Source organism: Anolis sagrei, chromosome 1 (genome assembly GCF_037176765.1).
Source record: "Anolis sagrei isolate rAnoSag1 chromosome 1, rAnoSag1.mat, whole genome shotgun sequence".
NCBI classification, from domain to species: domain Eukaryota; kingdom Metazoa; phylum Chordata; class Lepidosauria; order Squamata; family Dactyloidae; genus Anolis; species Anolis sagrei.
Genome location: NC_090021.1, coordinates 36,484,044 through 36,511,076, shown reverse-complemented (window position 1 = coordinate 36,511,076; position 27,033 = coordinate 36,484,044). Strand labels below are relative to the sequence as shown.

General features: G+C 39.9%; 1 protein-coding gene across 1 annotated transcript in view; it reads right to left on the bottom strand.

Moving 5' to 3' along the window:
- LYPLAL1 (lysophospholipase like 1) overlaps positions 1 to 26,224 on the bottom strand; it is a 30,696-nt gene extending 4,472 nt beyond the window's left edge. The window contains exons 1-4 of the mRNA XM_067463787.1: positions 26,111 to 26,224; positions 23,118 to 23,217; positions 10,946 to 11,115; positions 264 to 379 (exon numbers count right to left, since the gene is read on the bottom strand). Of these exons, the coding sequence (XP_067319888.1) occupies positions 264 to 379; positions 10,946 to 11,115; positions 23,118 to 23,217; positions 26,111 to 26,192 (468 nt within the window). The 5' untranslated portion in view covers positions 26,193 to 26,224. The remainder of the gene's footprint in view (positions 1 to 263; positions 380 to 10,945; positions 11,116 to 23,117; positions 23,218 to 26,110) is intronic.
- Between the last annotated feature and the right edge of the window lie 809 nt (positions 26,225 to 27,033).

Sequence of the window (27,033 nt, the reverse complement as noted above, 5' to 3'; positions counted from 1 at the left end):
AGCCCCCTCCGCAAAGGTATCTGGGTAGAAGACAAAAGGTGGGCTCCACAAATGTGCTGTTAGTCTAACACAAGGCTTCTTAAACTATGGGCTATGACCCCAAATGGGATCCTGTCACTGAATGATGGGGGCTGCAAAAAGAATTTGGCCAGATGGTTGATGACCCCCAACCATAATTTTTTTTTGTTGCTACTTCATAACTGCAATTTTGCTACTGATATTTACATTATGAATTGTATGATTAACAATTGACAAACACCTACCTGATAAACAACAGAGTTCTTATTGAGGAAGCTTGAAAGAGCAAATACTCCAGCCACATCTTGATGATACCTATAAGCAAGATGCATTGCCATGCCTCCACCCATTGAAAATCCACCTATGGAATTTGAAAATAAAAATAGACAACAAAGAGGATAGTAAATCCAAATGTTTAGGAAATCTGCAAATTGCTTTCTACTTCCTAGCATGGACACACATGTACAGCAACTTTAAGTAAGCTGCATATTCAAGCTATATAGAGGTTACAACACCGTCTAGCTTGGATATAAACTTACCAAATGTCAACAAGGGCTATGCACACTTCTTAAGGATTTGTACTTAAGGAAACCCAGATCATTTTTTAAAAAAGAAAAAGACATTTCCAGTCATTTCAAGCCTATTTTGCAAACTTTCCTTTCCTTTATTTTCTCCTACTAGCTCACTAGATAGCAAACCACGTACAACATCTATTTTGCTGGAGGTACAGGCAGTCCCCAAGTCACAAACATCTGATTTGCAAACGACTCATAGTTAAGAACGAGGGTGAGGCAACAGAAAGTGAGAGAGATCTGCCCCTAGGATGGGAAATTCACTTCTTCTTTTTCTTCTTCTTCTTCTTGTTATTGTTATTGTTATTGATATCATTATTTACATCCCGCCTTTCTCCCCATGGTGACTCAAGGTGCCTACCATCTATCCACACCAAACAGTTTTAAAACAGCAATACAAAAGTAAAAAAAATCAATTAAATAATAACAGTATGGTAAAAACAGAATTAAAATACAGCAAATGCATTAAAATTGCCTTTAAAACAGACATCCCCCCATCCTCTTCAGAGCCTCCAAAAGCCTCTTGATTTGTTTGTGGAAGGCCAGCAGGGATGGGGTCATTCCATGAAAGAGTTACCATAGGAAAAGGTGTGTCATCCGAAGCTTTCTCGCCAATACTTGTTTCCACAAGCCAAATTTTTCAAAACCCAATTATCACAGGGACAGATAGTGAAGTGAAACAACACCACAAGGTGTTAACCCTTCCCTATGCTATCCAAAGCGAAAAATATGGATTTTTAGTTGGAGTTACACTTTAAAAATGTACTTATTCCGACTTGCATACAAATTCAACTTAAGAACAAATCTACAGAATCTATTTTGTTTCTAACTTGGGTACTGCCTGTATGAGCACTTTTGCTCAATGATTCTTTACTTTGTTTGGATTTTCCTTAAGAGAGGAATTTGGCCACTCCATATTCTTCCCAGGATAAAGTGGGAAGGTTTCTTCCTCCTTGGGTCAAGCTTTATCTTTCTCCTGTCTTTTGCTCAAGGAAAGACTGTAGCCCATTGGAAGAATAGGGACCTTGTTTGCAGATGGGCCATGGTTCAATCCATGGAGTTTCCCCTATCCCTGGGAAAGATTTCTTCTTGAGATCCCACAAAGTGGCAATACTGACAACAGAATGGACATTGTGGACAAAAATTACAGACAACCTGACCTGTTATAAGGTTCCTATCAGGGTTGTGAGAAAGCACTTTGATACAGACTTCAGCATAAAATAACATACTCACAGAGAGGTTGGTTCAGTTTTCAAATCACAAATTTAGAAACTGCCTGGAATTCATCTTGCTTCATCTACTCTAGGAGAATATGAGGCCCTCCAGATGTTCTTGGCCTGCAACCAGCAGCATTCCTCACCATTGACTGTGCTGGATAAGGCTGCTGGGACTAACATCTGGACAGTCACACAATTCCCACCCGATTTTTTAGATTTGCTATTATATGACCACTACTAACTCAGATTAAAATGACATTGGGTGAACTCTCAAACTAATTTCATATGTTCAGTGTGGATTTCAGAGTGTTCCTTTTTTTTATTCTTAACCCACGTTGGTGACAGTCACATGCAACAATGGGACTCAGTAGAGGAGGAGGAGGGTATATGTGTCATACGAGAGAGGGAAAAGGCCAGGGGCATGCATGATCTCATAGCTCCTGATTATTCAGCTCTGGATTTCATTTCAAGCCTGGATCAAGCCAAAAACTCATTTATTTCATGAGAGTATCTGCTCTTTTCTAGGTTTATCATTGCGATTCCACAATGATGCATACTTAATTATGGACAGATGGCTGTAGGTATACAGAAAACACATCTTTCCAGAACTCTCTTATAAATCGCAACCGGCGTTAGCACTAACATTTGTCTAATTCTGCTTTCCTGCAATTGCTCTAATTTTTGGATTTACATTATTAATATATGTCTACCATCCACTAGAATTTCATTATTATTTTAAGGTATTTATTCTACTGAAGAAGGGCAACAAAGCTTTAAACTTTTTTGACCAGGGAGCATGTGATGAGGGACTCCTTTGACCAGGGACCACCCTCCAAAATTATGACCAAAAGGTTATGAATTGGTTTTTGGTCAACTTTAGATTTGGTTTGGTCATTTGGGGTGCTGATTCAGAAAACTGCATTGGATAGACCACATGAGCTCAAGTTTCTGATACAGAACATATGTCATCCAGTAGTTGCCATCTGCTGGCCCACAGAAAACTATATTTAATAAGGTTCGACACTATAAGAGGGTTTTGAGAGACCAGTCGTTCTCATTGCCATGGTGTAGTAATGGTGAGGCCGCGATCCATACTTTAGTTCTCGCGGACCAGTGGTGGTCCAAGGACCACAGGTTGGGAACCACTGCTTTAAACACTCTGAGGATTTAGATCAACTATTCTGAAAGAAAAAAAAGTTCTACCAATGTATTAAGCTTCAGGCTATAATGCTAACCTTCAAGGCAACGACAAATTAAATAGGAGGACAACACAACACACTGGTCAAAATGCTGAAACAGAAAACCTTACATATAAACTGATGGAACGGTTCAACTATGGAAATGTTGACAGATTAGCAACCAAACTATATTTTAAAATATAAACCACCATCAGCCACAAGATTCAATCTACACTTTCTTCTTGAAAAGATAAATGTCTTTGCTGTTCACAAGCTCTTTGCTTATTTTATTGTGCAGGTCAGTGAAGGATGCCATCATCCCAAATCCTCATAAAAATACGGTGGAAAAAGATATGTTCTGTATGAATATGCACATACCCACTTCTAGACACTAGTGCATATTGTGCATACATAAAATGAAGTATATTTTGATGTTTCAAAATGCAGGAGGAAAATGGGGCACACTGAAAGCTCATTACTAATTTTCAAATGATTTAATCACCCCCTCTTTCATTTTTTTTGCATGTATTTAGTCACTAGCTGGCAAAGCAGCTTGCCATTACTCACCACCCGAGTCTGATAATGCAGCCACCTTCTCTGAGGAATGCATTAAGCAAGGGGGCTTTCATGAGGCTCCTGAAAGTGAGGAAAAACCAGAGCTTGGAAAACGTTTTTGGGGAAACAAACTTCCTGACACCACAGTCCAAAACTAGTAACTTTCCCAAGCTCTGAAGAAAACTGAAAGTTAAAGACTGGTGTGATGAATACTGGTTTTCAGAACACCTACAGCTTCTTCCTCACTAATGCAGATGTAGCTGCTAGACTGCAGACTGGGAAACCATTCAGAAACCGTGTCACACTGGGTTTAAAGGAATTCCACTGGCTGCCAATGTACTTCTGGTCACAGTTAAAGGTGCTGGTGCCCTAAATGGCTTGGGACCTCAATGCTTCTTTTTTTGCATGTGTACCCAAGAACTCAGGTCTATTAGTAAGGCTCTTTCCATGCCTGCTAGTGTAGAAATTCATGATAAAAAGACATACAGCATGGCCTTCTGAGCTGTGGCACTCCAATTATGAAATGCCCTTGCCTTTAATACTTATGTCACTCTGGCACCAAGTCAGAATATGACTTTTTAGTAAACCTCCAGAGTTGTACTCCAAAGGTCAAACAACACTCCCCCCCCCCCCGGTTCATGGACTGGGATAGAGAAGGTGTGGCTTATATGAAGTCCCAAACCCTTATTTTATTCCATATTCCTTGAATCACCAGCACCAGGTCTCCTCCACCAGTACCTTGCCTCATTCCTTGGAAAGATCAATATCACTTCTACCTCTTCAGGGGGTGCAAGGTTTACTAGGTTCTTGTGGGTTTTTTCGGGCAAGCATCCTCAGAGGTAGTGAGGTCTGTTGGAATCAGAGATGGTAACCTCACTACCTCTGAGGATGCTTGCCACAGATGCAGGCGAAACGTCAGGAGAAATGCCTCTAGAATATGGCCCTATAGCCCGAAAAAACCCACAAGAACCTAGTGATTCCAGCCATAAAAGCCTTCGACAATACGGTGCAAGGTTTGTTTCCAAACCACTTGAAAACCACTATAGAAAACCCCAGCAACCTGATGGACAAAACCACAAATGATTTCTGGTTGCAATTTTGCTGCATGAGGCAGTATGGCCTATGACTGGTACAGCACAGAGGGACCCCCCCCACTACAGCTGTCCTCCACTGAATATTCTGGAGTCAAAGTTTTGCAGCCTCTATAAACACTGAGTGTAGTTGCAGGCAAAAGGGTTGATTTCAATGTCACTACCTTACTATGTAACTCAACAAGAAATTGTATACTCTTGTGTTTAACATAATTTGTAACATACACAGAGAGAAAGACAAATCAAAGGAAATCTCAACCAACTTTTAATATCTAAACTAAAATCTAAAAATAAAGTATCTATTACAGTATCTTAGACACGCAAAACACTCCTCGGATTAATGAAAACACACAACATGCAATGGCTCAACATATTACATCATTGTAACAGTCTACAGCAGAGTTTCTTGGTCTATAGACTGAGCTATTCATTTTCTTGGTGTATTTCTGAATTTTATATAGACATCTTTGCCCAAGAACACAAACATTAAACGTGATGTTTCATATTCAAATGTGACTTTGATTCTGCACGTTAGGGTGGGAAACTTCCAGGCAATGAGACTCTTCCGGGGAACTCTCCAAGAACAACACAACAGCCACTGAAATCAGGTAGTGGTTGATGTATTGGCCACAAGATTTGCTGATGAAACTCAGTGGCCACTGTGGTAGTTCTCTATTGCAAGGAGGGTATCAGAACATTCACCCACATCAGCAAGACCAAAAGACAGAACATTTGTTTCCCTCTAGTAGTTTCCAGTAGTTTCAGAAAAGGAAATATAGGGAAGAAACTACTACAATTTCACTTGTGTTGATGGTGGAAGCAATTCTGCACAAGTAATTGGCAAAGCAACGCTGTGGGGAATATATTGCAGGCTAGAAACTATGTATTGCTCACCCTTGTTATATATGTCAAGCTGCTTAAACTAGACCAATATCTTTTGTTGGAAACAGACTGGAGGACAAACAAATTGAACCTGAATCTCGACAAGACAGAGATGGTTTTGGTTAGCAGTAAGGAAGACAGTAAATGGCAGAACCCCAGTAATGGTCACATACAACTCTCAAGTGAAAAAATGGGAATACAAACAAATTTGCAGAACACTCCAATCTTTCTGAGCATCCCATTTTGGACCACATGGCGCCTCCATTTTGTTTTGTCCCCAACACCTCTGAAAGATGTTTGATAAATCCGGAACAAAGTTTCTAACCACTTTTGATTTTGTTTTCCCAGGCTTTTGTGACTTGTGCCAAATCGCAGGGTAGAAAATCAGTTTGCAAGGTTATTAATAATATGGATTATCAATAGGGATAAAACTTTATTGCTAGGCAGCTTGAGAGCTATAGAATACTCCTGGCTCTTCCGTCATTGCAGGGATTGTCAAACTGTGGCCCTTCAGCCATTGGGGCCTCCAATTTCCAAAATTACTGACCACTGAAAAAGCTGGCTACGGCTTCTTGGAGTTGGAAGACAAAACAGGTGGAGGGCTGTGGTTTGTGGATGCCCGACTTAGCATAACACTGATATTTGTTTAGGTGACAGACATTTTTATTTAACAGGTATTGCAATCAAGCTTCGACTGTGCACATCTGTCTCTCTCAAAAATCTCATTTACTCCTTATCTTCTTTTTGTATTTGTTTCTTCTTTAACACCCTCAGAAATCTGATAGGATTAAGGCCAATCTAACAAAAAGGTTATGTTGGTAGTGATGCAGTTTCCATAGTTTTGGACTGTAAACATGCCTGATAATGCAGAAAAACTAACAATTTAAGACTGGGAGCAATGGAAATAGTCACACTGCTTGCCCAGAAATTGTATTCATTCAACTCCTTCTCTATTCAGTTATTGACAATATCTTCTTTCTCCAACTTGTACATTACTGCATTTTTCACCTTCTTTTTATATACAGGAGAGAGTGAACATGCCAATATTTATAAGAAATGAGCAACTTTCCTGTTTTTTCTCTCGCGGTTCAGTAGTGATGGAAGAAAGCTAGCAATAAACATAAGAGTGGCTGCATGTCTCGTGTTATTATAATGAAACAAGGGGTCAGAAACATGCCTGTATTTCTTGGCATACTGTCGAGTCTATGGATCTGTCACAGAAAGTTTATTTTCACTGGCTGCTCATAAAAGTGACTACAGGTGGCAAGGACCAATTGGCTTGGATCAGAGTTTTTGTGGCCTACTAAACTAGTAGATGAAAAAAAAGAGGAAAAAAAGAAGCAAACAGGGGAAAAATTAAGACATTGCAGGTAGCAAGATGACTTTGCTACCAGTAGCAAATAGATATATAGCTATACTCCACCAATGAGTACGGCAAAGAAACGATCAAGAGAGCTTGTACCTATAGGAGAGGCAAACCCCAGCTTTTTGAATATACACAGGCTTCGATGTAAGTTGTTGATGTATCAACTGGCCAGGTAGATCTTTCTAAAATGATGGCATTAGTGGTTCATTGCCTAAGACTGATTGCAGTGGAGCCTTGAAATCTACAAAACAAATATTCAACAAATCTACCTGACTTTTCTCAGATACTGAATTTTCCTTCCCCAGGAAGCCTAGCCTGATTCCTTCCCTATTGTGTGGTTGCTACCATGCAAAAACTATTACATTTGGGCAGGCTTTTGGCAACTGAGCCCACTAGCAACAGAAGCTGCTTATAACTAGATTAATGGTGTACCTTCCTTTTTCTACTTTTTAAAACATGTTTCCTCTTTCCTTTTTTGGCTTTCCATTTTATTTTATTGGCAGCTAGACTGAATTCCCATTCATGGGATAAAGCTGGGGTACACATAAAATATATCTTATATACTCATGCACTGGTCAAGAAACATTAGTGAAAAAATCAACTACAAAAACTTGGGTTGACTTATTCATAGGATAATGTGAGTACTGTACCTTAACACTTATTAAAAAAATGGAACCATTCCCTTTCCTGAAAAAAGTGCAGAAAGGTAAGAGCTTAGTCCATCCCAGGAGAACCTAAAAGATGCATTGACCCCATCTACTCTTTCTGTTGTGGTGCTGCTTCTGCTTGTTGTTGATATTATTATTACCCTATTTTCCTCTCTTGTTTTGAATGCCTGGGTGGGGAAATAGTGGTGGTGGTTAGGGGTGGCTGGCCTCCTTAGTGAGCACTGGTACTATCTCCTCTCCATGGAATGATCCTAGATTTTTCTATGGTTCGTATCAAAAGCCATAATTTCAGTCCCGAAATCTGTCCTTGACTTAGCACAACAGAACTTTCACATCTCCCCTTCAGCCCATTGTTATATCAAGGTACAAGTTCAGAGACAATTTGGGGGTATATGGGATAGGAACTGAATAGTACATCACTTTTTGTGTGCTTGGAATGCAATGGCATGGCCTTTGCAGGAAAAAGATGAAACTGTCTACCTCTTGCCCACTGCCTATCCTGTTCTACAGGTAAGGCATGCCACTACACAAGGGTTCCCAGATATCCTAATATATAAGGGCTCTTATATGGGAACCAGACAGGATGCTTGAAATTCAGTATTTCCTGATGTTATGAAAACACCAGCTGGGCTCTTCACAGACTGAACCCCAAGCAGCTGTTATGAAACAGAATAGTTTCAAATAACATACCAAATGTTGCTGGAGTCTATCTGTTGGAAGTATGTGGCTGATACCCACTTGTTCTCCTCTCTGGCCACCACTGGGTAATACCCATAACATACTTACCAATAGTAAAAAAAACAAACAACTCCTGACTGACAAAGCTGACTGGCACAACCTGGGGATCCCAACCAGACACAGTGAAGACATCTACCCTTGCCCTTTGCTGCTGAGTATGCATGTCCAGTGTGGAAAACATCTCACTGCGTTAAAACACTGGATGTGGCTCTTAATGAGACATGCCACATTATCACAGGATGTCTAGGTCTCAAACCACTGGATAAATTACACTGTTTAACTGGTATCGTACCACCTGGCATCTGTCGTGAAGTATCAGCCAGCAATAAAAGGGCCAAGGCATTGACATCTTTGGCCCATCCTCGGTTCAAATTATCAGGCAGCATGCCAATGCCTTAAATCAAGAAACAGCTTCCTAAGATCTACAGAGATACCCGCAGGAACACCTCAGCAAGTGAGAGTCCGAAAGTGGCAGGTCAAACGCAGTACCTCAATCAGTGACTGAGAGCAGATGAGAAACTCCCCCCTGGGCACATAAAAGAGTAGATGACCTGGAAAGCGCTGAACAAGCTGCACTCTGGCACCATAAGATGCAGAGCTAACCTTAAGAAATGGGTCTATAAAGTGGAGTCTACGGCATGCGAGCGCAGAGAAGAGCAAACCACAGACCATCTACTACAATGTAACCTGAGCCCTGCCACATGTACAATGAAGGACCTTCTCACAGTGACACCAGAGGCACTCCAAGTGGCCAGCTTCTGGTCAAAAGACATTTAGTGCGCCAAGTTCTTTTTTAAAGTTTGTTTGTGTTTTTTAAAATGCATTCTAACTCGCTCCTGACACAATAAATAAATAAATGATATTTTTCTAGATTTGGGGATTCTCGCAACCAGCCAATCTTAAGAAGATATGTGACAGTCCCATATTATTGCTTTAATAATCTTGCAACCCCATACTGAGCTATATGCAGAGGAAATGAACTTGATTTGCATCAGTTCAACATGTGATTAAAACATTATTTTGAGGAAAATACCCAAAAAGAAAAGAAATAAAGGTTTAGAATGTGGTAAGTCATTGAAAGGAGAAACGGGGACAATACTAAAGTATACTAAGGAATAAAAAAGCTTGGAGACAGAACCACGACTTATAATAATAATAGGTTTCATAAAATTATTAACTATAAGCTTGATAATATTGACCACTTTTATTCCATTCTGGATTTGGATAATGCTCATATGAGATTTTAAATATATGATGTACTCAATGCTTTAGTTTAATTATTTTTTCTTTTAAAATGGTGTGGAAATTCACCTGTACTTTTAAAATAGCTTAAAATAAAGTTTTGTTTGGGCAGCCACCAGTTAGCTTGGGCATCTTCACAGAGAAGCACAGTTCCAAGAAGAAATGTATCTCTAGAAAGACAGAAAATCTTTCTCCAGAATAGCCTACTCCAAACCCTGTTATTTTAGGATGCGGTATGGTGAACTATATGTAGATGTTCTCATAGTCAGGTCTATGGAAGACACCCGATCTTCTCAACACAGTTCTCAGTTTCAGAAGCATGAAAATCAGATCAAACAAGTTCTGTTGAATCTTGGAGCCAGGACAATAATCTACCAAGGCAAACAGAATATCGTGCTTCAAAAAGCATGGTGGGCTGAGACATAGAAATAGGCACAGAGAGTCCTGGCTCCATCAGTCAGAATCTGGATTAAGATTTTAGAAATTCCCACATGAAAAGGATTTTTAACCACCTTGGATTATTCATTGTTGTGCCTGCAACACCTATTTAGCTCCAATGTAATGGAAGGTGTATGGCTATGGCTTGGTTTAATATTTTTCCCATATGGTTATGTGGGAAGGGCGAACATACAAACTCGGGTGCACATTGTCACAAATGAGATTTCCATGTATTAAGAAAAAATATTACTAAGCTAAGTGTAGACAGGACAATAGACACTTCAGCAAATTTCACACGTGGCACGCACTTTCTCTTGCATCCATAAAAAGGAAAAGTAGCCTTATCTATATCACATGATAATAGACCGTATTGCTATTATTTTGCAGTTCCTTGCTATTTCACATTTGGTTTTCCAAAGTAGAATGTATCAATCCTTAAAGAGTGAGAGTGTTGCCTCATTTGTCACTAATCTTCTCATCTCAAATAATATGCAAATAAATATTATATTGAGCAATGGGGCAGAGTGCATGTCTGGCCTGGACTACTATATCTTACTCTTCAAAGAGATGTAGATCTTAAAACAGGAAGTAGACAATGGTCTTCACAATCCAACCCCAATCCTACAAATCCCATCAAATCAAATGTTGTGTTTAATTAGAATTTAATTTCCGTATGTGATGCCTCTCATAGTCCGTTTCATGGCTGCAATTTTCCCAAGGCAGTTTACAATATAAGACATAACATTCCATATTAATATAATCAATTCATTAAATCATCAATCATTTTAAGCCAAATGGAAGAATACATCAGTGAAAATGAGCTGAGGACAGCAACTAAAAGGCATTAGCAGAAATTTTACCCAAGCATTAAGGAGGTTTTTTGGCTGCTCACATCCTCTATATCCACTCCTCACATTTTCAGGGTTGTCTCAGCTCATTGAATGAGTGGTCTTAAAGGTTTTCTTTTCTTAAAATCTTACCCAGGAGTATCCTGTTCTTCTTGATGCCGTTTTTAACTTCATCATCAATCAAACCTGTAAGTGCTTGACACATGGAATCAATGGTTTCAATATGTTCTGGGCAATCGTAAGAGATCTTATATCTGTCAAACCACACATTGGACAAGGAACCTCTCATAGGTGTATATGGTCTGGAAAAAATGGTGATAGAAAAATATGTGTGAACAGAAATGGTAATATATCCATGGAAATCAATTAATTCTATGTTTTAAAAATCTTTCCACAAATGCCAGAATGGTGGCGGTGGATGGACACTTGCAACTGTGTAGCCGACTAAGATGTAAACGATATGTGACAACAGTATGTTGTTTATTTAAACGATGTTTGACCCAGTCATTTAGGAGAAAGAAAGAAAGGTAAAAGGGAAAGATAATGGTACTGTTAAGGAATGTGTGGCCCTGCTGTTTTGTTGGATTGCAACTGCCATTAATCCGAGATAGCACAGCCAATGGTGACGGATGATAGGAGTTGAAATCCAAATCTGACTACTCATTCCTCATTGTTGGTGTATATGCATGTACCCAATATTGTGTGGCAGCTGGTATTTGGAAATCTCCAGATTAGTCCCCACTGTCTCTTCCTGCATGGCAGGCTGTTGGAACTGGATTGCCATTGTGATCTCTTCCAACTCGATGATTCTATAATTCGTGGGCTAGCAGTATTAATTTGGCCCCACTTTCCTCTCAGAATTATGTGGGCAAGAGGACATCCAAATAGGCTGCCTTGATTTTGTTGGAAGGAAGATGAGATATATTGTTCTGTTGCATGCACTCAAATAATTTCTGACACATGGAGATCCTGACTTATGCAGATCTGATTTCAAGTCTCTTTCAAGAGAGAAAAGGAGGGATACTACTACTATTACTAATAATAATAATAATCTTGAAGGAATACCTCAACAAGCCAGAGTCCAAAAGTGGCAGGTTAAAAATCTGGAACCTCAATCAGTGGCTGATACGAGATGAGAAACTCCCTCCTGGGCACTTGGAAGGCGCTGAACAGACTGCACTCTGGCACCACAAGATGCAGAGCTAACTTTAAGAAATGGGGCTACAAAGTGGAGTCCATGACATGCGAGTGTGGAGAAGAGCAAACCACAGATTACCTAATACAAGGAAGTCTAATCCCTGCCACATACTCAATGGAGGACCTTCTTAAAGTGACCCCAGAGGCACTCCAAGTGGCCAGCTTCTCATCAAAGGAAATTTAGCGTAACGCCAAGTTTTTAACTTTGTTTATGGTTTTTTTGGTACATTAGAACTGTATTCTCAATTCGTTTCTGACATGATAAATAAAACACTAATAATAATAAATAAATAAGGTGAAATTATCATGCACCTTTCTTGGTAAGATTTGTCTTTCCAGGGGATTCCTCCGCCTCCTTCTGAGGATAAGAGAGTATGACTCGCCTAAGGTTATTTATTTATTGTGTCAGGGGCAACCAGACCATTGTATTTCTAACAGAACAAAACAAAAGAACAGACAAAACACAAAAGTTTGCAAGCTTGGTAGTTGATTAAATGTCCTTTGATCAGTATCTGGCCACTTGGAGTGCTTTTGGTGTTGCCGCATGTAGCAGGGCTCAGGTTGCATTGCAGCAGGTGGTCTGTGGTTTGCTCTTCTCCACACTCGCATGTCGTGGATTCCACTTTGTAGCCCCATTTCTTAACGTTGGCTCTGTATCTCGTGGTGCCAGAGCGCAATCTGTTCAGCGCCTTCCAAGTCGCCCAGTCTTCTTTGTGCCCAGGGAGGAGTCTCCTCTCATTTGGTGGTTTCCCATGGCCAAATGGTTCACAGAGTTGTAGTCCAATATGCAAACCATGAGTATTGCACTCATGGAGCCTGAACCTCATCTATGGTTTTTTCTCAGCCATATTGTTTACAATTGTGTTTGTTTTTATATTTTATCTGATGTTTTTAATCATGTATTCTATTTGTAATTTTTGGGCTTGTCCCTTGTAAGCCGCCCTGAGTCCCCTTGGGGAGATGGTTGGCGGGGGTATAAAAATAAAGTTATCATTACTATTATTATTAAACCACTACACTATGCTCTCTAAAGGTTGGCTCTCTAAAGGTTGGATATATAATATGTATATGACAGATTTATGAGCAAAAACTGTGGCAGTGGGGGCTAAACCCTACCACAGCGTTTGCTCCTGGAACGTTCTACTAGCTAGTCTCACTTCTATTATTAAAAGAACCGCAGAGTGAAAAAAGCTGTGGGCAGGATAGAGAAGTATGATTAAAATTCAATTGCTTAGAGAAGTGGAAAAAGCAAAGAACTGGGTATAGGCTTCGAGCTCCAATTAAACTCTAAAAATACGCTACTTTTCCTCACTCATCGCCTGCCATTTCTGTCATGTGACAAATAATATCTTATCCGACATGGCTGGTGAGGAAATGAACAAACCTGTAAAACCATTTTGTACGGAAAAAATCCTAGAGATATTCATCTTCGGGAACAAACCCACCCTCAATCTTTTGTGTTCCTGGATTGTAGACTGAGACTGCTACTGAATTCTGCTTAAAATACGTAGTGTTATTTAATTATTATATTAAGGTTTAAATATTCTGAAGGCACCAGATTCTGTCTGGTCTTGGAAGTCAAGTAGGGCTATCCCTGGTTAGTATTATGATAGGAAACTCTCAATGAATACCTGGTGCTTTATATTTCCAAGGCATAAACTGGCAAATCCATCTTTGAGGACTCCTTGCTTAAGAAAAATGTATGAAATTCATGGGACCATCATAAGTTGACAGGTGACTTGTAGGCCATACACAATAGCTTTTTAAAAAACCTTGTGTGCAATCCAACCAGCCAGAAAATGATAACAGAAGTTCTTAACTTGTTAACATTTAAAAGGAATTTCCATCGCACTCCACAACTCCAAAATATAATAGCAGGAATCCCATTGCTGATGTGTATACTAGCATCTATGCTTTTACAGCAGTCACTGGTCAGGATTCAACAGAGATACAGAGCAACATCAACGTGTACAAGCATAGGTATTCCAATTCCCATATAGTCCTTTCTTGTTCATACTAGCCTGCCCATGTGTTTTCAAATGAAGAAGTCTGTCCCTGTTGCCTCTATAAAACAGAGGACATCACGTTTTTGTTCAAGAAGGATTTCCATGAACCATTTGGGAAAAGTGAATTTACCTTAAAAAAAAAAACCTAGGAAGAATGTGTGATCCATTTCTTGTAAGATAAAGTTCTTGTCCCTTGTTTCAGGACCATCAATCCCATTTTGGAGAGCAAGACAAAATATTTTTTAAATAGGAAAATGCAGTGAGATTTGACATATACCGTATATACTTGAGCATAAGCTGGGGTTTTCAGCCCTTTTTAAGGCAGAAAAAGGCTTCTATGGCTTATACTTCAGTAAAGGTAATTATTTTACTCTGTTATGATGATTGTTATGTTTATTATTTTATTATTATTATTATTATTAGTTACATTATTTTACTCTATTATTATTGTTATTGTTACATTTATTATTTTACTCTATTATTAAATGTATTATTTTACTCTATTATTGTTATTACATTTACATTATTAAACTCTATTTTTATTATTACATTTATTATACTCTATTACTATAATTATTACAGTTACATTATTTTACTCTATTATTATTGTTATTGTTACATTTATTATTTTACTCTATTATTACATTTATTATTTTACTCTATTATTGTTATTACATTTACATTATTAAACTCTATTTTTATTATTACATTTATTATTATACTCTATTTATTACTGTAATTATTACACTTACATTATTTTACTCTATTATCATTTTATTACATTTATTATTTTACTTTCATTATATTTGGAAGGATATGGAAGCACATTTACATTGAAAAAGGTTAGAATAATGGCTTAATCAGAGTTGGACAGTCTTATCTTAAATTACAGTTTTATGTAAATATTCAAAAACATTGAATCTACTGATGCCTTATTAATGTAATTTTATTGGTATCTATTTTTATTCTGAAATTTACCAGTAGCTGCTGCATTTCCCACCCTCGGCTTATATTTGAGTCAATACATTCTCCCAGGTTTTTTTTGGGTTTTTTTTTTTGTGGTAAAATTAGATGCCTTGGTTTATATTTGGGCCGGCTTATACTCGAGTATATACGGTAACTTTAATGGGCAATTTGTGATATCAGACTCTATGGAACAGCATATTCTGCACTTTTTAAAATATAGCTGTCTATCCTGTCAAAACTCACACATTAAATCCTGGTCGGTGTTGTGACAGTAGGGATGCCATATTTTTCCCTACAAGAACACAAAGAAGCTTGTTTTCCTTTCCTGACAACCAGTTTTGTGTAGCTTAATCCGCTGGTACTAACTTCTGATGTTTCTTGGCTCCCATCCCATTGGCAACACTATCAGTATGGAGCCAGTGTTTTAAATACCACTGTAAGGAAAAGCAGCAGGAGTCTGCACTATAGAATAAAACTATTTTCTAAACATGTTAGCAAAGTTTTTTCATTGTGATCAATTCTGTCTGCTGAAATTGCTTTCATTTCCATCACCCGTTGGCATGATCCAATCAAACTGAAGCCATGTTTTAAGTGTTCTTGATTTCAATGTGGGGAAACTTAAACACTTGGCTAGATCTTATCGTTCTTACATTTCACCCACTGAAGATGGATATATATATGCTTAATTGCGTTCCTGAATCTGAGCCTAGAGCTTCGTAATGTTTCCTCAACTTCCATGCTAACAAAAGTCACTCTTGCTCCCATAAATTGACAGCCTTTGTCACGACAATCCCTGCTCTCATGTAGCTTAAAAATAAATATAGAAACTATTTCAAAAATGTAGAGTCAGAACTCAGAAAACAATTTAAACTATTAAGCCCACTATAATAAGACGTGTAAGTGAAATGCAACACCAGACTTCTCTTTAATTAATTAAACTAACAAGTAATATTAGGCCATGGTTCAGTAGTAAGGTATTAATACTACTAATATTACTTGAAATGTGTTGGAATTCTTCCAATAAAAGTTATAATTTTAATAGGAGTGTGCACATTCACTTATTTCTCCCTTCTCTCTGAATCTTAAGGAAACATTTGATGCCTCTTAAGGATCTAAATCTTTCATTAAGTTTTAGTGGCCATTAGTAACAAAACATATCTTAGAGTCTCGCTTATCCAACATAAACGAGCCGGCAAAGCGTTGGAGAAGCGAAAATGTTGGATAATAAGGAGGGATTAAGGAAAAGCCTATTAAATGCCAAATTAAGTTATGATTATACAAATTAAGCACCAAAATATCATGTTTTACAACAAATCGACAGAAAAAGCAGTTCAATACATGGTAACCTTATGCAGTAATTACTGTAATTACGAATTTAGCACCAAAACATTGCAATGTATTGAAACAGCTGTGGATGTGGACAGGAGGCAGACTGTGTTGGATAATAATGTTGGATGAGTGAAGGTTGGATGAGCGAGAGACTACTGTCCGAATGCATCTCCCCCTATGAACCATCACGGAGGTTAAGATCCTCCGGGTAGGCCCTGCTCTCTGTCCCAACATTGTCACAGGCGCAATTGGTGGAGATGAGAGACAGGGCCTTCTCGGTGATTGCCCCCTGGCTATGGAACTCCCTTCCTGGTGAGATCAGATTGTCCCCCTCCCTCCTGTCCTTCAGAAGGATGGTAAAAACTTGGTTGTGGGACCAAGCTTTCGGAACAGGGCAATAAGACAGCAATAGGAAAGATTGCCAGGCCAATTAGATTAGACGCAGATGACCTAGACGGTTCTAAATGGTGTATTTTAATATTGAGATAAATATTTTTAATGTTTTATGTATGCGTATATGAATTCTTGTCCCGGCATTGAATGTTTGCCATATATATGCTGTGCTCTGCCCTGAGTCCTCTTCGGGGTGAGAATGGCGGAATATAAATGTTATAAATAAATAAATACTGTAGGTAAAAGAGGTTCATAATAAAGAAAAGGTTAATAACTTTTCTACAACACAACACTTTCACACAGTTGAAATCTTTTCCCTGGGTGAATTAAAATGTAAAATTTGACACTGAAGAAATAGAGGAAGGAAAGTGGCGGCAAGGACAAACAGGAAAATGTGCAGTTATTTTAGTGATGTATACTTAGGCTTGTTCATTGGCTTAGGCACAGTAAAGCATTGGAAGTTTTGTGCCAAGTTGTTCCAGGAAAAGGTGGGCTTTAAAAAGAGACTTGATAGGGGAAGGCTGAAGAAAACATGGAGACAAAGAATATTTGAGAGAATCAAATACTACAGGCTGCAGTTACAGGTTCTGGCACACATACAGCAATGGATCCAACCACTGAGTGATCTACTTTTAACCAAAGCTCCTTTTAGAGCAGGCATGGGCAAACCCAGGTCCATGGCTGGCTTTTTGTCCTGCCCCCCATTTGCTTCGGCCTCCCTTTCAGTATGTGGACACAGTGGCCCACTACGTCTCCATACCGAGAGGAGGGCCAAGGCAGAGACACACGCCTGAGAATCGGTCTCTGGAGAGCACTTGGCAGTGGCATGTTTCTCTCCCTCCTCCGGGCCTGAGGAAGGTGGACCAGTGCCTTTCTGGGGACTGGAGAACAGCCGGGGAAAGAAACACGCCACTGCCAAGTGTGTTGAGAGCTGTGTGTTTCTCTCCCTCATCCGGGCCCGAGGAAGATGGGCCACTGCCTTCCTGGGGCACAGAGAACAACTAGGGAGAGGAAACATGCCACCACTGCTTGTCAGTGCCATGTTTTTTCCCCCTCTTCTGGACCTGGGGAAGCCAGGACACTGCCTTCCCAGGGCCCAGAAAAGCTGGAAAGAGAAATATGCCAATTTCAAGCAGCATGTTTGTCTCCCTAGAGACAGGTCCATCCCTTGCCTCTCCTGGCCCCAGCCTCCCCCCTTCCAGCCTGACCCCCCCACCAGCCCATGACCCTGACCCTTCTGGCCCCACCCATGCTCCCGCCCAGCCCAGCCTCTGTAGCCGGGCTCACAAGGTGGCCTCAGGGCAAAAAAGTTTGCCCATGCCTGTTTTAGAGCCTTCATGCTGACCAACAAGAGAACAGAATACAGCAGCCCTCATAGATATTGACGTTGACTCTACACCTTAACATCTCAAACTCCTTGCTCAAAGCGGCCAGAAGAAGCATGCTGAAGCCAAAGAGGGTGCCAGCCAGAGTCCTCCCTTTTCAGTGCTGGATGGATGCAGATGAAATCCCCACTAAGTCTGCCTGCATGTGTTTTGAGAGGAAATAAAGTTTAAAACACACAACTTGCAACTGAATACATATAACATAAAATGAGAAAAAGATAGAAAACAAACAAAGCAGTCACGAAAGACTGAAAGGAAGTCACTGACAGGAGGAGGCAAACTGCAGTTCATCTTGAAGTTCACTGCTGCAGCAACTGTGATTTTTCCTGCAATGGTACATGAAACCTTTAGATAGAGCTCCACACACACACACATACAGAGCCCTAAGCACACCTGAAGACCAGCACATCGTAACTCTTTGTAACATGAAACAGAGAAATGAATTCTTTAAAAGCAGAGTGAGACTATTTTTAAAGAACATGCGCACTTTTTAAAGAGTTGGAAGAGACCTCATGGGCCATCCAGTCCAACTCCCTGCCAAGAAGCAGGAATATTGCATTCAAATCACCCCTGACAGATGGCCATCCAGCCTCTGTTTAAAAGCTTCCAAAGAAGCTTTTAAACTAATTATAGTAGACTCACACCAGAGGAGGTAGTTTTTCAGCTATCATAGCCCTAAACTATCTAGGACTTTGTAGCATCAACACCTCCAACTGAGCTTGGAAATAATTGGAAGTGTAGTATCAAGTGTCTTAAAAGCACAATTAGATAACTACTATGTTATACAACTTTTGAAGAGCAGCCCTGCAGACATTATATTACTATAGTGCAATTAAAACATGATTACTGTTGCTGAATCCATTTTCCCTAGGAAGGGGAATAGTTGGTACTTCAGGCAAAGTTGAATGAAGGGATTCATAGCCAGAGCAGCCACATGGCTTCCTTGGAGCATTGCTGGGTGCAAGAGCACTCCTAAATTGCAAACTTGTTTTTTTTTCCAGCACAAGTGGAATCCCATCTCAAACAAGTTGTAATCCAAACCCTTGTCTGGCTTTTCTTATCAAGGCAAATTACCAAATCCTGCTCCCAATGTTGGCCATGCTGGCTGGGGGATTCGAGGAGCTGCACTGCAGCAAAGGAATGTTTCTAATATTTGCCCTCGCCCAACTCTTCCTTCTCTTCTCAAATATGTGGAATCCAGATACTCCTACAAAACCTTACCTAATCCCTGCTTTGAAACAAAGTGTTAAGTTTTACTAGTACCACTAAAACAATATCAGATCCAAACCGATATTCAAGAACATGTTATGTAAGATACTGAACACCAAGCTATGGTTTATCAGTCAGAGAACAAAACCAATACCAGAATCATCTCTGGCGGGTTGGTTGCATGCTTCACTGGGGATCACAACCAGATAAAGTGAAAACATCTGCCCTTGAGCTTTGCTACTCTGCTGCTGAAAACGCATGCCCAGTGTGGAATACACCAGGAGAAATTATACTGTTTAGCTCGTATTGCACCACCTGACATATATCTGAAAGTAGCAGCCTGTAATGAAAGGACGAAGGCAATGACATCTCCATCCCATCCTCTGTTCGGACATCAGCCAGCAAGCCAAACTGAATGACTAGATGATGTAATTGGACAATGTTTTTTACCAAGGAGATGCTAATGATGTTGGTTTTTATTGCTTCTGTTTGGTTTTATATTGTTTTAATGTTTTAACTTGTATTATGATATTATGTGTACTGATTTGTTGTAAACTGCCTTGAGTTGCCGATGGGCTGAGAAAGGCAATATACAAATACAGTAAATAAGTAAATAAATAAATACATTAAATCAAGAAATAGCTTTCTAAGATCTACAGAAACACTCACAGGAACATCTCAGCAAGTAAGAGTCTAAAAGTGGCAGGAGAAAACACAGAAACTCAATTAGTGACTGATACCAGATGAGAGACTTCCTCCTGGGCACGCAGGAGACTGGGCAACCTGGAAGGCGCTGAACAGGCTGCAGTCTGGGACCATAAGATGCAGATCTAACCTTAAAAAATAGGGCTACAAAGTGGAATCCATGACATGCAAGTGCAGAGAAGAGCAAACCACAGACCACTTACTGCAATGCAACCTGAGCCCTGCCACATGCACAATGGAGGACCTTCTCACTGCAACACCAGAGGCACTCCAAGTGACCAGCTTCTGGTCAAAGGACTTTTAGCATAATGCCAAGTTTTTAACTTCGTGTTGTTAAACACATTATAACTATATTCACTTCTGACACAATAAATAAATATAACTGGCGGAGACAAGTTACTTAACTCCACAAAATTAATCACCACATACAATTTTATAGGAGAAAAGCAACAGAAAGATATTCCGTTTAATCTTTTTTACTACTAATCACAGTCAAAAGTTAAGATCTGAGAAAAGGCTTATATTCACATAGTCAAAACAAAGAAAATCCTTGACTTCCTTCTATCCATCCATATAAATCCTGATTCATGCAATACTGTGTTGACAATAAGAATGGTGAGCAAAAACAGGAATATTCAATCAAAAGAACTGAAAAAAAATGCTTACGAATCCGGGTGGTTTCTCTCCCCAGTAAGTTGCCCAACAAGGCTCTTGTGATTCAAATAGCTGCCTATCTATTTAAAAGAACACTTTGCTGACTCCGTAGTGTGTCGCAAGTGTCCTGATATAAGAAACACAGAAAGTGGAAAAGTCTGCAAAATATGTTCCAAAGGTGAAGAAAAGGATGTCATTACTCTACAAATCCATTTTCCAGTGCTCAATAAAATTAATAAAAGGAATCTAAACTCTGTTTGGTTGTTGAAAAACACTCATGGGGTCCATTTATTCATAGATTAACTTTAGATTAATAAAAGAAAAGAACTGTGAAAAGAAAATACTATGTATAGCAAGGTTATTTGAGCTAGATTTTTTGAAGGGAAGCATAACAAGGTATAGTATAGTCATTTCAAAAAGTTGAGACTACATCATTTTAAGCAGACCATGCTAGCTGTTACAATGCCAGTTTAAACTATCACTTTCTATTTGTAAAACAAAGAGGGGCTGTATTCTATTCCAATTTAGAGTCAACAGAAAACAAACGTTTAACTGACACGATTAGCGGCTGAAACAGTATTCCATGTTGCATCTATGCTTACTCAAAAGAGGGAGAAATAACACCATTTACTGCAAAAACCACTGGGACAGACGTGGCAGTAGATGCTATTTTTAAAGTCCCAACTTAAGTTACAAGACATTTAACCAGAATAATTCCTTGAGGGAGGAGGAAATGGAAAGATTAAGTTATATTTGACTATGGAAAATTGATGTAGTTGTCAATTCCCCCTTGTGGAGCAACAAAATGACTTGCAAATCATGATCTCTACTCAATTCCTGACCACAAGGTCATCTCATCTTTGGAAAATTATTACAGGTACAACCTCAGTTAATGAAGTATTATGTCAAACAAGCAATGTTTCGGAGTACTGCTTGTATAACATAACATCTGGGAACAAATGAGGAACTATAGAGCAAATGTTTTATCCAAAGCTAACAATATTCTTATGTGAAATTAAAACAAACAAGCAAACAAGCAGGTCAGGCAAACTTTGCATGAGTAAACAAAAACATTTTGAATGTCCCAGACAACAATTACAAGTCTACCTTGGAAAAATCAATTATTCTAAATTGGGACCCCTACACATATAACCAATAAGCACTGGATCCCAGGAGGCCTTCTGGGACCAATGATTTGATTTTGGACACCACAGTTCAAGGACATTGACAGGATGGAATTTGTCCAGAGGGTGACCAAAATGGCAAAATTTCTTAAAACCAAGCTCTATGAGGAGCAGCTTAGGAAGTTGCAGATGTTTAGTCAGGAGAAGAGAAGATTATGAGGTGACATGGTAGCCAGGTCTAAATATTTGAAAGAATGTCATACTGGAGAAGGAGTAAGTCTGTTTTTTGTACTCGAGAGACTAGGACATGGAGCAATGGATTCAAACTACAGAGAAAGGGAATCCACTTAAAACATTAGAAAGAACTTCCTGACTGTAAGAGCTGTCTTGGAGCATGGTGAAATCTCCTTCTAAGGAGGTTTTAAAACAGAGGATGGATGGCTATCTGTTGGAAGTGTTTTGATTGTGTATTCCTGCATAATGGGGGGGGGGGGGGTTAAACTGCATGATCCTTGTGGCCCCTTTCTACTATGATTCCATGAACTTATTTCAGAATTTAGAAGTGCCATACAACAGGTATAAACACTGCCTTTAGCATACTATTTTTGATAATAGTTATAATTATGTTTTTCTTCAGTAATATATTCTTCCTTTTAGAGTATTGTGTTCACACATTCCTTTAAAACAGAAGTGAAAATCACATAACCCTTCAAATGTTGTGAGAATTGTAGTTCCGAAAGTCTGAGGAGCAGAGATGCCACAAAGCTACTATATTTAGAAAACTACTGAGCACTTACTCACAAATGCAACCACATTAAATCTGATTGCAATAACCTCTGTATTGGGTAACACAAATGAGCAAACGAAATCACTTAAAGAGTATTTTGTACAGAATACGATTAAAATAATGCAAACATTTTGCTTTCCAGAACGTTCACTTGCTATTAGGTGGTTATAGCCTTGTGTTTGCAATTTGCCACCCTAAGGAACTTGTCCAAGAACATGATATTCATGTCCAAAATAAATAAAATCTTTAATCTGTCACCATTTTGGCACAGTAGTATGCCTGTATGCTGTTGCTCAGAGGAATGAGGCTGACAATTTAGAAGTTAAATCTGCAAAAGGGTTGACATTAAGATAATCAGATTGTTTGCATGTGTGTAAATGAAGCCTGTCACACGAACAAACTTATTTATACCTTAAAGTCTTGGTGCAATTATAATCACACTAAGAGACTGGATCCCTCTGCAGGTAGGGGAAGTAGGACTATAGTCACAATAACAAATATATGAATAACAGTAATTCCAGACTCCGGTGAAAATGAATAGACGATTACCTGGCAGGAGCTGTTGGATAAATAACTTTTATATGCTGAAATGACAAATCCTGCTTCAAAACTTGCTTTATCCAGTCTCTTACTCCTGGGCCAGTATCACCTAAGTAGTACAAAAAGACTCCATCAGCATTATACACACACACACGCGCGCACACATAGTTTAATTCAGAGAGTTTAATTCAGCAGAGAGTTTAATTCAGCAGAGCTGTATTAAAGTAAAGGCAAGACAACAAGCTGCCATTCTGCCCTCTGCGAATAAGTCCCACTGGCTTGGAGCTCTTAAGCAACAGGTGTTGTCTCTGGATCAGGAACTGGCAACTCCAGCTATTCTACTTTCCATGAAAAATGATCCCTTATAAACACAAGTTTACATGTAGGCAGTAAAAACAGCTTTATAGTGCAATAACCCCAATAAGTTTCACACTTTTTAAAAAAGGCAATTTAAAGCCACATAAAAAAGGCTTTGATCTAGCTCACCTACTCCAGCGCCACAAATTAAATAGCTGCACGAGAATAGCACCTGCCCAGGGATAACAATCTCAGCATGCCTGTGGTCAGGTAAACAAGGTAATGAAAAATGCACAAATATTAAAGTGTTCTGTGGCAGTGAACACGTTCTTTGAAACTGAACAACTGTAAGGGAATTGCTGGGGATTGCTTTTTTGGTACTGCCAACCCTCACTGCTGTCATCAGCAAGGTTCAAGGGAGTAAGGCAGAACAAGAAAGGAGTCTACATTAAGCAAACCATTCCGAACCCTTCACTAGGCCTAACTTCCAAAAGAACTGAACAAAAATATGAGAAAACACCATATTTCAAATAAAAAGTATAAAAAATGGAATGCTACATAATACCTGAGGCACTAGAGAGAGAACAGACTGAATATAATAGGTAACGTGTACACTTCCAAATGCAAAATAACTGTAGCAATGATGAAAGGTAAAGGTTTCCCCCTGACATTAAGTCCAATCGTGTCCGACTCTGGAGGCTGGTGCTCATCTCCATTGCCAAGCTGAGGAGCTTGCATTGTTTGTAGACACCTCCAAGGTCATATGGCCAGCATGACTTCATAGAGCACTCCTACCTTCCTGACAAAGCGGTACCTACTGATCTACTCACATTTGCAATGATGTAAATGCACTCTATTTACGCAACCACTACTGATACCCTCAAAAGTTTTCCTAAGGCTGCACATGTGAATGAAGATGTCCCATGAAACCTAGTCATCCCAAATAAACATCCAAAGTGTTGCACTGGACAACTTCAGATCGGAAAACATTTAAACCATTCCACAGTGCAAACTCCTCCCTCCCAGAAACATTCTTGGTCACCTCGACATAGACACTATAACTTGGTTTGGAAGTTGATTAAAGCAAACTGGTTTTGTTATACAGTGCCTACAAAATACCCCAAGAACCAATTTGAGGCTGGGATGGTGGACACACTACCCACCAATTGTGGACTGGAACAGAACCCAGGAATTGCAGAATCCACAGTTGCCTATCTCCATATCCATTCATGATTACCCCAATTGTGAGCCCTGTGTGGGATATACAAGCCATGGGCAAACGTTGGCCCTCCAGGTGTTTTGAACTTCAACTCCCAAAATTCCTAACAGCCCACTGGTCATTAGGAATTGTGGGAGTTGAAGTCCAGAACACCTGGAGGGGCAAAGTTTGCTCATGGCTGGGATATACTCTCATTGGCTTCAGAGCATTGCCTGGCTTGTTCCAGACTTTCTGGTGTGTTTTTAAGTTTCTGGATTGATCTGTGCTACAGTGTGCATTTTTTGGTTGAGTTTTGTGGACACCCTGCCCTTGAGCCAGCTTCGACTTACATTAGTATCTGTGTAGAACTCCCTCTTCTATTATTTACGGTATTTATATTACATGTTGTGGTCTGTCTTCCAAATGTACCCATTGTTTTTTTATATGAACATAAGTATTGCCAAGGTCTGAACCTATAGATGGAACCTTAAGCATGGTTAGAGCTCCATGCCATGAGGAACACTCCAGGATTCCTGCCTATCAGTTTGTCAGCCTGTCAGAGCGGAAACCATGAGGCACCTTAAAAGTGAAATTCTGAAAAACTCAGGAAGCAACCAGTCAGGCTTTGAAACTGCAAGGCCATTAAATGCTAATCAAGGTGGCTAATTGCAACATTCACACTTGCCTCAAGAAGACAAGAGTTCTTTCTCCCACCCTGGACATTCCACAGATATATGAACCTCGCTTGCCTAGTTTCCAACAAACTTCACAACCTCTGAGGATGCCTGCCATAGATGTGGGCAAAACGTCAGGAGAGAATGCTTCTGGAACATGGCCATACAGCCCGGAAAACTCACAGTAACCCAGTGATTCTGGCCATGAAAGCCTTCGACAATACACTCCGGCTAATACTTTGTGTGCCTGATAATAGGTCAGTGGGAATCTTGCATTTTGGATGACAACACCCAGAATCCCCAGCCAGTATGTTCAGGGAATTGCCCTCTAGGCTCTGGAATACATAAGCTAGTCACAGTGAATCAACACTGTGGGGTTAATGCATTTTGTCATGGCTGAATGCTGTGGAATCTTGGGATTTGCAGTTTGGGGAAGCACCTGCACTCTTTGGCAGAGAAGGCTAAAGACCTTGTAAAACTAGAGCTCCTATGGAAGTTAGTTAACCTGCAATAATTCTATAGTGTAGCTGCAACCTTTAAGGTAGTGTTTCCTAAGCTCTGACTCCTTTAAGTCAGTGGTTCCTAAACTCTGGCTCCTTTAAGGCAGTGTTTCCTAAGCTCTGGCTTGCTAGGTATTTTGGACTTCACTTCCCAGAATCCCTGGCTATTGGCCAAGGCAGCTGAGGCTTCTGGGAGTTGAAGTCCCAAATCAACCAGAGCCTGGGAATCACTGCTCTAAGGCGCGCTAGAGGTCCTGAGCCCCCATCTGCCTCCCAGAATAGGGAAGCCCTTTCTCTGGCAGCTAGTTGCTTCCTTTGAGAAGCAGCCACAACCTGAACCATGGAGGAAGATGACCGAAGCCGTGTGTCTCCCCGCGGGGACAGCAGCCACTACGCTCCTCTGCAGCACTGCCATGCTCTCTCCTTTCTTCCTGTGGCCAAAGTGTAAGAGGCGGGCAGAACACACTGCGCAGGCGCGCCGAAGGAAGCATTAACTCCCCCGCCTCCTCTTCCAATTGAGTTGCGGTGTGCGCAGGCGCAGAAGAGGACAGTGTCCCTGCCATGTGAGCAGAGATGCAGTTGGCAGGAGCATAGTGTTGTTATCATCTTTAATTCCGTGTAGTAGGCCAAGGCTGCATCTCTGTAGGATGAATGCTGTTTGATACCACTTTAGCTCCTGTAAATGAAAGACTGTTAAAACCATGGGGTGCATCTGCACTGTAGAATGAATGCAGTTTGACACCCCTTGAATAGCCAAGATTCAGTACTATGGAATACTGGGATTTGTAGTTTGATGAGGTCTCAGCTGTTGTTAGAGAAGGCTGGTGAAATCACAACTCCCATCATTCCATAGCATTGAGCCATGGCAATTGAAGGGGTGTCAAACTGCATTAGTTCTACAGTGTAGATCAGACATGGGCAAACTTCAGCCCTCCAGGTGTTTTGGATTTCAACTCCCATCATTCCTAACAGCCATTATTTATTTATTTTGAACATTTGTATCCTGCCCTTCTCAACCCCCCCCCCCGGGGGGGAGGGGGGGGGCTCAGGGCGGCTTCCAACTGGCAGCAATTCGATGCCTCAATACAGGGGTCCACAAACTTTTTAAACAGAGGGCCAGGTCACAGTCCCTCAAACTGTTGGAGGGCCAGATTATAATTTGAAAAAAATGAATGAATTCCTACGCACACTGCACATATCTTATTTGTAGTGCAAAAACACTAAAAAAATACAATAATTAAAATGAACTATTTTAA